General features: G+C 42.3%; 1 protein-coding gene and 1 non-coding gene across 2 annotated transcripts in view; one reads left to right on the top strand and one right to left on the bottom strand.

Annotated features, from left to right (window-relative positions):
* Positions 1-1,046: 1,046 nt before the first annotated feature.
* On the bottom strand, positions 1,047-1,177 carry LOC115072558. Its single transcript, XR_003851605.1, has one exon. It is a non-coding gene; the product is annotated as a small nucleolar RNA SNORA70 (small nucleolar RNA).
* Positions 1,178-7,423: 6,246 nt separating this feature from the next.
* Acadl (acyl-CoA dehydrogenase long chain) overlaps positions 7,424-14,485 on the top strand; it is a 43,996-nt gene continuing 36,934 nt past the window's right edge. Inside the window, exon 1 of the mRNA XM_008846244.3 lies at positions 7,424-7,607. Coding sequence (XP_008844466.1) covers positions 7,531-7,607 — 77 coding nt within the window. The 5' untranslated portion in view covers positions 7,424-7,530. The remainder of the gene's footprint in view (positions 7,608-14,485) is intronic.

Below are 14,485 nucleotides of genomic sequence, written 5' to 3'. Positions count from 1 at the left end.
GAGGGGGGGAATGTTGGGGGGAGAAATCGGGGAGGGGGAAGCAGGAAAAGCCTGGCTCTGTTCAGTCTGCCAGGTGGGATTAGGGTCTGGAAGTGTTTACTTTTTCCCTCTTAAGATGAGAGAAAAACAGCTTCTAAAATCTCTGGTTATCAGGTAGAATCTGCTTATCCTATCTTTGGAGATCAGAGGAAAGGCAGGCTGCTTCTCAGCAGAGTTTGTTTCCCTTGACTTCAAAGGTCAAGGTGAGGTCCCTGTTGGGGAGGGGGGAAACTGCTGCTGTTTGGAACCCTAACAGTCTCTTTCCTCAAACACCCTCAAAAGGAAGAGGACATGGAATATACACTAAATGGGGTTAAGTGTATAGGATGATCTATCTTGCTGTAATCTCAAATGACCACTGTAAGAGTCAGAAATAGAGAGTTATTTTCCCCCCAGATGCTCTAAGAGGTTAAAAAGTTTTATATTTGTTTGGTTTATGTTCAATTTTTGGTTTTGGAGGGTTTTATATATATGATGCAAGATGTAGTAGTAAACATTATAGGGAATGGGGCTGCACAGTGGAAACCCACAGAAGTGCACCACCCATCACTTGTGGAGGACCATAGATGGAGATACATTTGTCATCACAGTCACTGGGGATGAACCACTTCCCAGTCACCCTGTCTTCAAATTCATTTACATTAAAATCGTTCTGCAGGGGTGGGTGGGGAAGTGAGGGGTGTGAAGAGATGGTTCAGATGTTAGGAGCACTGACTGCTCTTCCAGAGGATCTAGGTTGTTTGGTTCCCAGTACCCACATAGCAGCTAACGACCATTTGTAACTCCAGTTCCAAGGGATCTGGCACGCTCTCTGGCCTCTGCAGGCATTGCATGCATATGGCGCACTTATACACAGGTAAAACACACATAAAGTAAAAATAAAGAAAACATTGATCTTCTGGCAGCCAGAAAATTTGCTCAGGGCCTCCTTGCTCTACAGCTTGGTGTGTATATACATGATGACCTGGCCAAGGCTAACTGTAGCCACTCTGCCCTGGGGCTTCCCAAAGACACTCCCAGGTCCCTTGGGGCAGCTCAGATAAACAGGCTGTCCACATTACCAAAGAGACTGCTGTTTGCAGCCATTGCACACCAGGCCCAATGAAGAAAGGAACCTGGTCTGCTTAATTAGCTACAGAGGTATTTTTTATTTAGACTGAAGGTCTACGGATATTTACCTGTTTTTTTATAACAACTCAAATTTTTTTAAGGTGTTTTCTTTTTCTCCTTAGAGTTTGCTCTGCTTTTTTTCTCTGTCCTGCAAAATATAGGTATTCTAATTGATGACAATATTGACATTTATTGTTTATTGTAATTCTGTCACTATGCTAACCACTTGACCTCCATTAACTGAAAAATCTTCCTCAAATCCCATGATATAGATGCTGTTACTCTTCAATTCCAAATGAGTGTGTGAGGTTTAAATAATTTATGCTATACCTACTACGTCCATGCCTCCTACTAGCTAGCCTGTTCCAATCAACCTATACATCAAGTGGCCTCCAAAAATTTAGGTAAACTAGTTTTCAGACAGACCTATAAACAATTCCAGCTGAGCCCTGCCCTGCCACATCTTTCTTCACTTGTCTTTTAAATAGATAATCTCTTAACTTCCTAAGATTTCTGCTTCCTGACATGGGCCTCTCAGATAGTGATATTGTTTTACTCATTTTCGAAGCTAACTGACTTTGAAAGCGTCCAAGTATTTGGACAACCCTTCTATCTCTTCATGGCCCAGAGTTTTATGCTGCCCCCTGAGGAATGTTCTTGTCCCTGAAAAAGGGCTGAAAAAGGTCAGCAGTTGCTTATACAAGATCTGGACATTTAGCCAGAATTATCACTTGAGACTCTTGACAAATGAAATTCTTTGTACTTTAATCTATTTTGATATTAGCTTTAAAAATCCCTTGTGTTATGAACTCTAGGTCAAAGATACCAAGGCCACAGTTTTCCTAAATAGTATGAATAAAGGGAGCTTTGGGTTTTTTTCTCTGTTTTTGTTTGTTTTGAGACAAGTCTCACTATGTAGCCTTTATTGACCTGTAACTTGCTATATAGACTAAGCTGGCCTAGAAATCACAGAGATCCACCTGCATCTGCCTCCCAAGTGCTGGTAGAGGCTGAAACTTAATACTGGTATTCCACGTTCACCCTTGGGGTCTGGAAACAGTACAGGACTACCTAAACTGTCCACCAAAATTTCTGGGGGGCGGGGGGACAGAAGGGATGGGCCCAGTGGTTAAGAGCACTTGCTGCTCTTGTAAAGGACCTGAGTTTGGTCCCTAGGTCAGGTGGCTCACAATCACCTGTAAGTCCTCTGTGGGCACCTGCATTCACATGCACAAACCCACACTCAGACACAGACACACACATACATAATTAAAAATAAAATTTTGGGAGTCTGGGTACAGTGAAAGATGCCTTTAATCCCAGCACTTGGGAGGCAGAGGCAGGCAGATAGATCTCTGTGAGTTCCAGGCCAGCCTGGTCTACAGAGTTCCAGGCTAGTTAGGGCTAATAGTTAGGCCTTGTCAAAAAAAAATTGTAGCCTACACCATTAAAAACTATAAGGATTATCTGCCACAAACACTTTTCAAGTAAATGATAGGCAACTATATCAGAAGGAAGGGTCGTGTTCTCTGAGTTTTATCTGTTTCTTTGGCAACTTGGGCAGATTATAGCCTCCCCTTAGATTTAGGGTAAGGAAACAGGATGTTGCTGTGTGCTGGGCTCCTACTGCCTCCAGACTGGATGCTTCACATAGTTTGTCTTGTTTTAGCCTCACAACAAGGCTATGAGATAGATACTATTAATATCTCCATGCTACAAATAAGGAAACAGACACAGAGAGGTTAAGGAACTCCCAGGGGAGATTTTCAACCTTGACCTGAACTATATTAGCAACCTGACCCAAGTTACTCCATTTTGCCCAGGGTGGCTATTTCAACAGTGACTTCTGTTCCATTTATGGGAAATACCCAGAAAGGGGACAACCTTGAGTCCTGAGAAAATGGCCTAACCACAAAACTGTGAACTATGTTGCTCTGGGACATCCTGCATCTAGCTAACTTGCTTGCTATTTCAGGTCACCTTGACATGTAGTATGAGACCACCCTGTTATTCAGTGACCATCTGCTTACTGCTGATTTTGACTTCTGTTACAATGCTTGTTATGCCTAGGTAGTTGACTAATTTTAAAAATTGCCGAGTTGTACACTTGCCTCACTTGCCCACGCAGTAACAGACTATTGATTGGTGAATTCAAATTTTGCTATGTTGTACAAACCTGATTGACTCACAGATTTTCTGTTTAAACTATGCTTTCTGTAATCCTATAAAAACTCTAAATGGTTAATGTTCAGGAGCTGCTTCTGCTCTGGAGATAGACAGTCCACCACTGGTAATAAAATATCACCTTGCTACTTTCTACTGAATTGGTGTTGGTGATTTTTTGTGACCTCTGTCCTGCAACAGACCTAGGTCTGATGGGTGTTCTTCCCCATTTGCTTTCTACTATGCCTCAAATAAAGTGGGAAAAGAGCGAGCCAAGATCACCCAGTGTGCCAGCTCCATGTTTTATGCCATCACCTTTCTCCTCTTTTATCACACTCTGTCTTACATTTTTATGCTAGTTCTATTTACATAGTGTATGACTAGTCCTGTAAAAGCAGGAATTTTGTCATATATAAGGTTATACTCTCATGGATAGAAGGAACTGAATGTTTATGGAAGAAGAGAATGAATTAATGCATTAATTTTGTACTCCCCCAGCCATACGGACTTTTTATTCCTCTCATGTTAGGTCTAAATTCCTTGGTTTGATATTTAGTACTCAGAAAATATTGACCACCAATCATTGGCTGCTGACAACTGTAGCAAACCCGTGTGCTTGGTTCTTTGCGGGTACCAATACACTTGGTCTCCACAGTGACAACTAAATGCTTCAAATCCAAGTGATCTCATAGGCATGTCTGTGCACTTCATCCTCTGCCCGGTCTTGTCCAGGATTCCTTATCTACTGAACTGGATTTCTCAACATACACCTTCCAGTTGGACTGGTTCCCTAATTGTCTTCCCTCTACCCATTCCTTCCTTGCTTCTTTCTGATAAGTTATCCTAATCCTGTTATATTCACAACACTCACTTCTAGTGTACTGGTCCTTTTTTTTTCCTGTTATCTCTTTTTTTTAAATCTATTTTAAAATATATTTTATCTATTATTTTTACTTTATGTATATGAGTATATTACCTGAATGTATGCAAGTGCAACCATGTCACGCAATGGTCTTGAAGGTCAGAAGAGGGCGTCAGATCCCCTGGAACTGGAATTACAGATGGTTGTTAACATCCTTGTAGGTGCTGCAAATCAAACCAGGGTCCTGTGCAAGAGCAGCCAGTGCTCTTAACCACTGAGCCATCTCTCCAGCCCCTGTTGCTTATCTCTCTCTCTCTCTCTCTTTTTTTTTTTTTGGTTGCTCTTGTTTATCTCTTAAAGGTCCAAATTTGGGTATATCCATTGATGTATGACTGGCTGTTAACATTTCAATTAATTCAAGCATGCCCTTACTAGTGTATGGTGGCAAATGTCAGTAGTCCTACTTACTCAGAAGCCTAGAGGACTGCTTGAGTGCCGAAGTTTCTAAAAAGGCATTCCTTGTAGAAAAGGTATGGCCTGTAGAACTCTCAAGTGAACACGTGCTATATTAGTACAAAGGAAATATAAATGGCTCAAAGGGTTCATGAAATCCTGGATATTTGTTTAACCTTTCATAACATTTTAGCACAACTGATTCTACATTTAGAAGCTGATTTGTTACATGTATAGGCAAGGCCTGAATTTGGTCCTCAGCAAAACACACATACATAGATACGAGAGAGAGAGAGAGAGAGAGAGAGAGAGAGAGAGAGAGAGAGATACTTGGATCTAATTGAGTAGTCCTAGCTGGCCTGGAACTCACTAGGTAGACCAGGCTGACTTTCAACTCACAGAGATCACCTGTCTCCATCTCTGGAATGCTGGGGTTAAAGGTGTGTGTCACCACACCTAGCCTGGTTACTAGTTTATATTACGAAAAAGGAAACAAGTCACTTTATGCTGCAGAAACTTGATGAACCAGATCTTTACCAAATGTGTTTCCTATTAATATTGGTTAAGAATTGAACCAAACATCAGAATTTATACATTAATTCTACTGCTAGGAAACTTGAAAAAACTAAAACCAAATTAAGTTACTTCTACAAAATGAAGATACAGGAAGGCAAAAAGAAAATGAAATTGAAGACAAAACAAAACATCAACAGGAAACAAGAAAGGCAAAAGATATTGCACCAAGTTAACTGATACTCAGAGACTTGGTAAAAATATCCCAGGTAGGCTATTCCAATGAGAAACCTGTAGCTCTGTCCCTGTACAGGTTCCATCCCCTGTACCTCAAAGGACACAAAAAGCCTGAATGCGATTCTGTATTAAAGTTCATTGTATTAAAAGGATAGGATATTTGTTCAACTTGGAAAATGGGTTCTAAATTATTTAACAATATTACTTCAGTTTTAAATTAAACAATATTACCTCAGTCTATACTCAATAAGTATTATGATTATTCAGATAATTCCTTTGTTCTTAGGAAATGATGTTAGGGGGGAAGCATGATATTCACAATTGATTCTCCAATGGTTGAGAAGAGTCTCTGTGTATGTAGGTAGCATGTAGGTAGTTTACTATATTTGCAACTTTTCATGTGTGAAATTTTTTCTAAATAATAAGATAAAAGTGATTTGAATGCAATATTGGCTATTAAGCTCATTTGATTTTTGGAGAAAAGTGACAAGAGCATATTTAAGAAGAGATAAAACTTCAAAATACAAGATTATAAGCCAAACAGCAATACTGAAAATTCATCATTCACATAAGTGGGGCGAGGATTCAAACCAACTCATGTTTTCACAAGGCCACCAACATAATTAGCTTTGAGGAGCATCATTAAAGCCTGATAGTCCCAGATCAGTCCTCCACAGCTCTACCTCACCTCAGCAGCACTTTACTTGACACAATGGGAGTCAATTAACTGAATGGGGGTAGGGACACATAATTTGTGACTATTTGATTGTAAAAGATCATTATTAAAAATGACCATACCAATGGGCATGGTGGCACATGCCTTTAAATGCCTTTAATTCCAGCACTTGGGAGGCAAAGGCAGGCAGATCTCTGTGAGATCAAGGCCAGCTGGGGCTACAGGAAGAACCTGCCTAAAAAAAAAGATTAAAAAAAAAAAAAAAGATGGAGGTTAAATAAGTAACTTCCTGTGCTTCACATGGTCAGGAGCAACTACCTTCTAACCTGCAGTGGGATCTATCCTGGCCAGTGGGGCATGAGCATAATGCTTTGGTCACCTGGCTTACTGACTCAAGCTACAGCCAAGCCTGGGGGCATTTCTGAGTTAGAATCACAGCACATTTCTTAGCATCTCTCATCCACAATGACCCCTGTGGGCCCAGCCCTTCACTACGAATCACGGTGTCATACTGAGCTCTGCTGCTGTTCATCTCAGACAGCACTTATTCCCAAGCTTTCCCATATTTCTTAGGTACAATTGATCATTTGGGTTTTGTTTGTGGAACCGTGAAAGTCTTCAAAAACAATGAATTTTTTTTTTTTTTTGGCCTTTTTAAATCAGGGTCTCCAGGTATCCCCAGTTGGCCTGGAACTTACTATGTAGACCAGGCTGGCCTTGAACTCAACAATCTGCCTGCCTCTGCCTCCCAAGTGCTGGGACTAAAGGAGTACATCACCATGTCCCACTCATTTGCACTCTTTCAGAGTCACGGTAACTATCCTCCTCCTCCTTAACCACTAGAAAATCCTCCATGTCTTACTTCGCCTCCTTAGAAATTCACCCTGCAGATTCTTTAGAGTTCAAAAATTTTCAAATTCAAACCTCAATGCCATAGATTTCGTTTAAAATTAATTAAAACCAATAAGCAACAGCAAAGTGACCACACACCATTAGTACTTGAATAGAAAGGAAAATGGCCATATAGAAGCTCCAGTACTACTAGAGAATTGAACCAACTGCTGAGTATCAAATATAGTTTTTCAGAGTAGCCTAAAACTTTTGTAAGGAACCCCCACCTGCGGCACAATCCTTTAAAGGCAGTATTCATGTAACTGTGTGGAGAGAACCTCCCCTTCCAGTGTTAGAAAATATGCATGTGCATTTTGGGGGCCGTGTGTTCTTCTCCATAACTTTCAAGGAACAGGAAAGCTGGGGGGTGGCGGGGGAGGGAGGACAGCGGGGAGGGGGGGAGGGAGGGAGAGGGGGAGGGAGGGCGGACCCGAGCTGCTCCCGCCGCTGGGCGCAGAGCAGCGGCACCGCCCTCAGGCCCGCAGGGCTTTCCGGGACGTTGGCTGAGGGTCCGCCCACCGCCCGAGCGCCTCCTGCAGCTGAGTCCCGCCGCCCCTCTCGGTCCTGCGGTCCCCCGCGTCTGGCCATGGCTGCGCGCCTCCTCCGTCGCTCCCTGCGCATCCTGGGCGCCCGCGTTGCCCCGGTCCCGCCGCCCGCTGCCAGGTGAGTGCCCGGCTATCCTGGGGTGCGAGGCCCGGGGAAGGGATGGGGCCTGCTCCGCGCAACTCTCGGAGAACTCGGGGTGTCAGCCGCCCTGCCTCCGTCGCAGGCCGCCTCACCCCCAAAGGAGCGATTTCTCCGAATGCCGGCTCCCGGGCCCAGGCTCAGCGGGCCCCGGCCGCAGCCTTTCGCAGAGTTACCCGAGGCGGCGGCGGGGACGGTCACCCCTGCGGCCTGGACGCTCAGCGACCTTTTGCCCAGTTGGAACTGAGGTCAGGACTGCCACCTGACTGTGAACTTCACACTGCCTGTCTGAGGCACAGGCGGGGACCGGAAGACACACTCCCTACTTTGTAGGTCCAGGCGAGGGCCCCATCAGATAAATTGGCTGTGAATTTATTAGCTGACGGATTATTGGGAAGCTTCTAAGAGTGTTAGTGATTATTAAGGTGGTGTTTATGCTAAGATCAAAAGTTTCACTGTCCTCTGACATCTATTCACTGGATAAGCAAACTGGAAGCTCAAGGATTCATTAATTAGGGTGTCAGGATACGTACATGCGCTAATTACCACATTGTGGGGAAGCACAATAAGGTGTTTGTTAAGCTTACCCATTCTGCGGAGCCTTGGAAAAGTTCTGGGGCCTTTAGGGTACCGATTCTTTTCCAAGTTCTCTAGAATAACCCAAGGCAGTGACCGTCCACCTTTTGTTACCAGGTCTTTGTGCTCTTAAAATGAGGAACCTCAAAGGCCAGCTAGTGATTTGAGCTGAAGTATGGGAAGAAGGCTGTTCTCACAAGGGGAATCTTAGAAAAAGGAAGACCAAGGGACAGTGAGTCAGGAACTATTTATTGTTTTATTTTCTTAAAGTTTTATGTGTACATGAAACTGCATTTGAAAGACAGAGTCTGAGTCAGCAGTTCCGGAGTGAGGCTTGGAGTGAGACCTGAGAACTTACATCTAGTTCTCAGAAGCTGAATGTGCTGAGGGACATTTCTTTTTCACTTTTCTTTGTGTGTGTGTAAATGAAGTTTACAAAATGATTAGAGCTCACTTGGTTGTGGTGGCACAAAGTTTGAAGGTTATTTATTCAGTACAGACATCTGAAAACTACAAATAGATGTTCCAGTGAACTTATTGCCAAGCAAATGTTTTGACATCTGTCCTTTGCATGTCCCCTTATGCAACTTGAACTGACCTAGAAATTCTTTATTTTATTTTATTTTTCTTATCTCCATGTAGCCCCAGCTGGCCTGGAACTCACTCTGTAGCCGAGGCTGGCCTTGAACTCGCAGAGATCTGCCTGCCTCTGCCTCCAGAGTGCTGGGATTAAAGGCCTGCGCCACCACACCCGGCTTGAAAGTTTTTATTCTTTGGGCATTTCTTTCTCTGTCCTGTTTCTTAGTGTATTTTCCTTAGAAATATTCCAAAAATTTCCTTAGCATAATATGGAGTATACAATTTTAGTATTATTTATTTTTTTATGCATATGAGTCTTGTGCCTGCATGTATGTAAGTGCACGCATGCTGAGCAATGCCAGAGGAGGACAAAAGAAGGTCTCAGGTCCCTTGGAACTGGAGCTAGGGGCAGTTGTTAGCCACCATATGGGTGTTAGGATTCAAACCTAGGTCTTCTGTAAGACCAGCCAGTGCCCTTATCTGCTGAGCTATCTCTCCAGCCCCAGAGTTTGCAATTTTAAGATACCAGAGAGATTTGCTTGTAAGTTCTGGCTCTATTATTTACTCATATTGACAAATACTTCTGTCTGAGCCATAGAGCCCCAATATCCTAATCTCAGCATGTATTTCCCACAGAGGAAGAACTCAAGCATGGAAAATTTGTATGGAAAAACATGCCCTTTATAGTTTTATTATTACCAGCAAAAAAATTGAGGACTGACTGTGGTGGTGCATACCTTTGATCCCGACACTTGGGAAGCAGAAGCAGGAGGATCTCTGAGATCAAGCCCAGCCTAGTCTGCAGGAGGATCTCTGAGATCCAGTTCCAGGCTAGCAGGGGCTACAGGGAGACACTGTCTCCAAAGAACTAAAAATGGAAACCAAGTAATTTCAGTGATAGGGACAGAGTAAAGGTTTGTCCAGGTGATATCTATAAGAACACCTGCAGCTCCTGTCCTCTGCTATCTCTGACCTTGTTTATACTCTTCTGGCTCCATTTCAGCCACACAGCATTTCAGCCATTTTCTAGCTCACAGCATACATGATCAGATTTATACCATTGCTCTAGTTATTCTTTTGTTCTTTTAAGTAACTTGTAGCTTTCAAGGATTTGATTAGCTCTCACCTTTCTAGTTTTATCTGCCTTGACTGTGGAGAATCCTGCTGCATCCTTTCCCTGCCTCTGTTTAGACACGTACTGCTGATCCCTTCCCTGGTTTCTGTTTTTCCATGCTGCTTACCACCTTCTAACATATACTCTGTTTATCACTCATAATTTTGTGGTTTCCTTTTGCTAGAATGTAAACATGGAGGAATCTTTGGTTCACTCTTGTACCTTAAGTTACCAGATCAATGCCTGAAGTAGAATAGGTACCCAGTAAATATGTGTTAAATCAGTGATTATGTGAAATGATGATTTGGATGACAGAGTAGTAGCCAGGAAAGGATTTATGAAGACAAAAAGCAAACCAAGTATTAAAACTGTAGAATTAAATGTTTATAACCGATGCTGACCTCTTGAAAGGCATCTTAAGGTTTGGCCATGCAGCTCAGCGGTAGAAAGCTTGCCTGTTTTGTGTGAGGCCCTATACTGGTTGGACCAGGGTGGCATCTCCTTCATAGGCAATTATATAAACCCAAAATGACACTACGTGAATATGAAGCATATTAGTTAGGTTGGGCTGCCAAAGCAAAATACTGTAAACTGAGTGACTTAAACAGCAGAAACTTCTGTAGAGTTTGTATCAAATCAATGTCAAAGCAGTAGCTTGGATGCAGATCCTGATGAAGACTCATGCTGGTTTGTGATCAGGTGCCTTCAACCTCTTCAAATGACCTTTCCTCCGGAGCAAGAAAGTCTTTCTCTTATGGCCTCAGTAGCCTTATTAGGCTAAGACTCTACCCTTTTGTCTTCATATAACCATAATTGCCTCCCCAAATCCCTTTCTCCAAATTCATTGGAGGTTAGGGTCTCAGTGTATTTATTTTAGGGGACATAATTTAGTCTATAGCATTAAGCAACCATAGAAAAACTAAATGTGAATGAAAGGATCCAGGGGGGAAAAAAACCCAACCTATATATCAACAAATAAGCTTGATAGCTGAGGCTACAGAGAGATCCTGTCTTGAAAAGACCAAAATACAAAACAAAAAACCAAATAAAATTGATTAGTAATAATATGCTAAGCTAATTTGCTGGAACCTTTAAAAATGGTAATTAGGAAGACTTAGAAACACGGTATTTTTTCATATATAATTCTATTCATTTTAAAATTTTAGGATTTGTTCTTTGATATTTTACACATGCATATAATGCATTTTGATTACAACCCCCACTGCCTCATCTCCCACCTACAGAATTCTCCCCTACTCCCTACAAATCCCTTTCTTTCATGTCTTTTTGTTTTGTTGTGTGACCCACTGAGTTTAACCAAGGCCATCTGTGTGGCCATGGGTTTGGAACTCTCCATTGGAGCTTGGTGGGCTCACCATTTTGTACACAACTGATGACAATGACTTGTCTCCCAGAATCTATGAGAAGCCAGTCATTCATCAGAGGGGGTAGGGTTCCCATGCCTCTCTGTTGGTAGTCTTCATAGTCCCAGTCTTGTGCAGGCCTCCTGCAGGTAACCATAGCTGTTCATGAGTGTAGTGACTATGTCACACCTAGAAGAAGGGTACATTTCACAGCTCTTCTCCCTCTCTTCTGGCCCTTAGAATGTTTTGTGTCCTCTCTTCTGTGGTGTTCCCTAAGCCTTAGAAGTTGTGGTATAAATACCTTGTTTAGAGCTGAGTACTCAACTGTCCCTTATTTTCAGTACTTTGTAGTGATGTGCCTCTGCATTCACCTCTGGGTGCTACAAAGAAGCTTCTCTGATTGAGACTAAGGGTAACATTTGTCTATGAGTAAAAACATAGATATTTAGAAAGTTTGATTTGATGTCTAACAGTAGTAAGTTCTCCCATAGGGCCTGTAACTTCCCTAGCCACATGCTTCTAACTGGGTTTATAGTATCAAGCATATATTCTTTTGTGAAGCAGGCCTCAAATCCAAGCACAGAGTGGTTGCTTACCCCTATGCCACTGTTTCATTGGTGGACACATCTTGCCTGACAGGTTGATACTAAAGTTCATAGTGTTCACAACTGGTAAAACCATTGATGCCTTTTCTCTCTCAGTGGCCTGCCAAATACCTTCTGTCACTATGAAAGTAATTCAGCAGGGAGGAAGTTTCTAGGTCAGTTCCAGCTTGATTTCTCTATATGTTGCAACTAAGGGATGCGGTGTCTTCAGTAGTAGGGTCTTATCATCTAGCTCTGGTGGGTAACCAAGAGGAATGGCAAGAGCTTGCATTGTTTTGGGCGTGTTGTGTGACCAATAATTTATACAGAGGTGGCCACAGTTGGTACTTTGATTTTGTTTAGTGACCCATGGCTTCTAAGAGTAGCATTCAGGGTATCTCCCTTTTTTTTTTTTTTTGAGACAGGGTCTCCTTGTAGCCCCAGCTGTCCTGGAACTGATTATGTAGACCAGGATGGCCTCAAACTCACAAAGATGAGCCTGCCTCTGCCTCCCAAGTGCTGGGATTAAAGGCGTGCGCCACCACGCCTGGCAGGTATCTCCTTTTTAACTCTGTTTTTTTTAACTTTTACAAAAACTTTATTGAGAATTTCATACATGCATATAAGGTGTTTTGATCAAATCCATGCCCACTCCCTCCCCTCCAATACCTCCCATATCTCCCCACTCCTGAGTACTGGGATTAAAGGCATGTGCTACCTCACCGGGCTCATTTATTTTTATGGGGCTTTTGGGTACTCTAACATTCCCCCCTCTGAAGAGGTAACCCTAAAACCTTTTAAGGATTAGATACAAGCTCCCAAATACTTTTGACATTTTTTTGGCCCTTGGAACAGTATGTTGCTCATAGGCCCAAGGACATTTTGACTTTTAGCCAAGAAACTTGCTACTTTTCTTTGGGATCTTTTTACCCTAACTGCCTAGCCAATTCCAACCTCCTATTCTTATCCCGCCATCCTCTGAAGGGGTTACCCAAATTGCCAACAGGGAATAGGGACGCAGACCGCTCTGCCTTCCTCCATGCTGAACAGGGACGCAGGGTGAGGCAATTGGAGTACCCCTTCAGTGGGTCTATCTAAAAGACTCCCAAATTGCATAACTCTTAGCTCTAAGGGGAAAAGAAAGTCCTTGAATTATGAATAGGAGATGTGAAAGAGAAGTAAAGGCAAGAGTAATTAGCATTACAAGTTCTAGACAGGGAACTAGAAAAAAGTCAGAACAGGGCAGTTTTCAAATGTTCATATGAGAGTCCATTGGAGTTTCTTGACAAGGGCTTCCAAAAGCATCCCTCTATTGGGTTCTTCCTCATTTTTCTTCTGTCTTCCAATGGTGGATTCTAGAGTGATGGATTCAGGATTTGCTTTCAGGTATTTTGATAGCACCATGTGGAGGCAGGATCGGGGACCTCTCAGGCAGTCCCTTGGGTTCTCAGGCCCTCTACTAGATGGAGGTCAGAGGGAGGCCGGAACTGGGTGCACTCTGGTGATCTGCTGAGATCCGAGCTGCTACACTGATGAAGGTCTGAGGCCACCCTCCCCTTTAAACTCTTTTAAAATATATTTTTAATTTGTTTAATGTTATGGGTGTTTTGCCTGCATATACCATGTGTATGCCTGGTGCCCAAAGAAAGTGTGTCTCATCCCCTGAACTAGAGTTAGAGATGGTGGTGAGTCACCATATGGGTGTTGGGAACTGAACCTGGCTCCTCTGCAAGAGCAGCCAGTGTTCTTTAATCTCTAATCCCTCTTTCCAGTTCTTAAACTATATTTTTAATTGGGTTCCAAGAGAGTAGGTTTCCATATGGCTTTTTCATGGACCCTTCGTTTTTGTTAATCCTACCCCCATCTCTCTCATACCCCCACTCCCCTTCCTGCTTAAACAAATACTTGTCTGCCTTTCATTTTACCTGGGTCCTATCCCCCATTCCTAAGGCATTCCCCTCCTTGCCCCCAGCTTCTTTCTAGTTTCTTGGCTTCCTAAGATACTCCAAATTAAACACACAAAACTAAAGATTTGCAGCTAGATCCATGTATTAAAGAATATGCAGTGTTTTTCCTTCTGGGCCTGGGTTATGTAACTCATCAGAATTTTTTCCCGATTCCATCCATGTACCTGCTAATTTCATAATTTCATCTTTATAGTTGAATAAAATTCCCTTGTGTATATGTACCTTATTTTCATTATCAGTTGGTGGGCATCCAGACTGATTCCATTTCCTGGATATTGTGAGTAGAGCAGCAGTGAACATGGATGTGCAGATATCTCTGTAGTAAGATATAGTGTCCTTTGAGGATATGTTCAGAAGTGTTCTAGTGGAGTCATATGATAGTTTCTAGTTTTAGGATTTTTTTGTGTGATTTTGTTTGTCTTTTTTAAAAATTATTTGTTTAATAACCACATAATTAGAAGAAGCATTTCATTACAACAGCATTGACATATTCAATAATAGTTTCCAGAGCTAAGATTCATCTCTTTCAAAATCGGCTGTAAATTTTTAGGTTTACAGTTGAATTATTACAGTTATACAATATTGTACTCAGATAAACATTTTAAGATATAAAATTAAATGAGGTTTTAACGTTTGAAAAAGATCTCCATTTCATTATTAAAATACACAGTTT

Source organism: Nannospalax galili, unplaced genomic scaffold, assembly GCF_000622305.1.
Source record: "Nannospalax galili isolate Female #2095 unplaced genomic scaffold, S.galili_v1.0 scaffold281, whole genome shotgun sequence".
Lineage (NCBI taxonomy): Eukaryota > Metazoa > Chordata > Mammalia > Rodentia > Spalacidae > Nannospalax > Nannospalax galili.
Note: the sequence above shows the minus strand (reverse complement) of the source record. Positions and strands in the feature narration are given on the sequence as shown.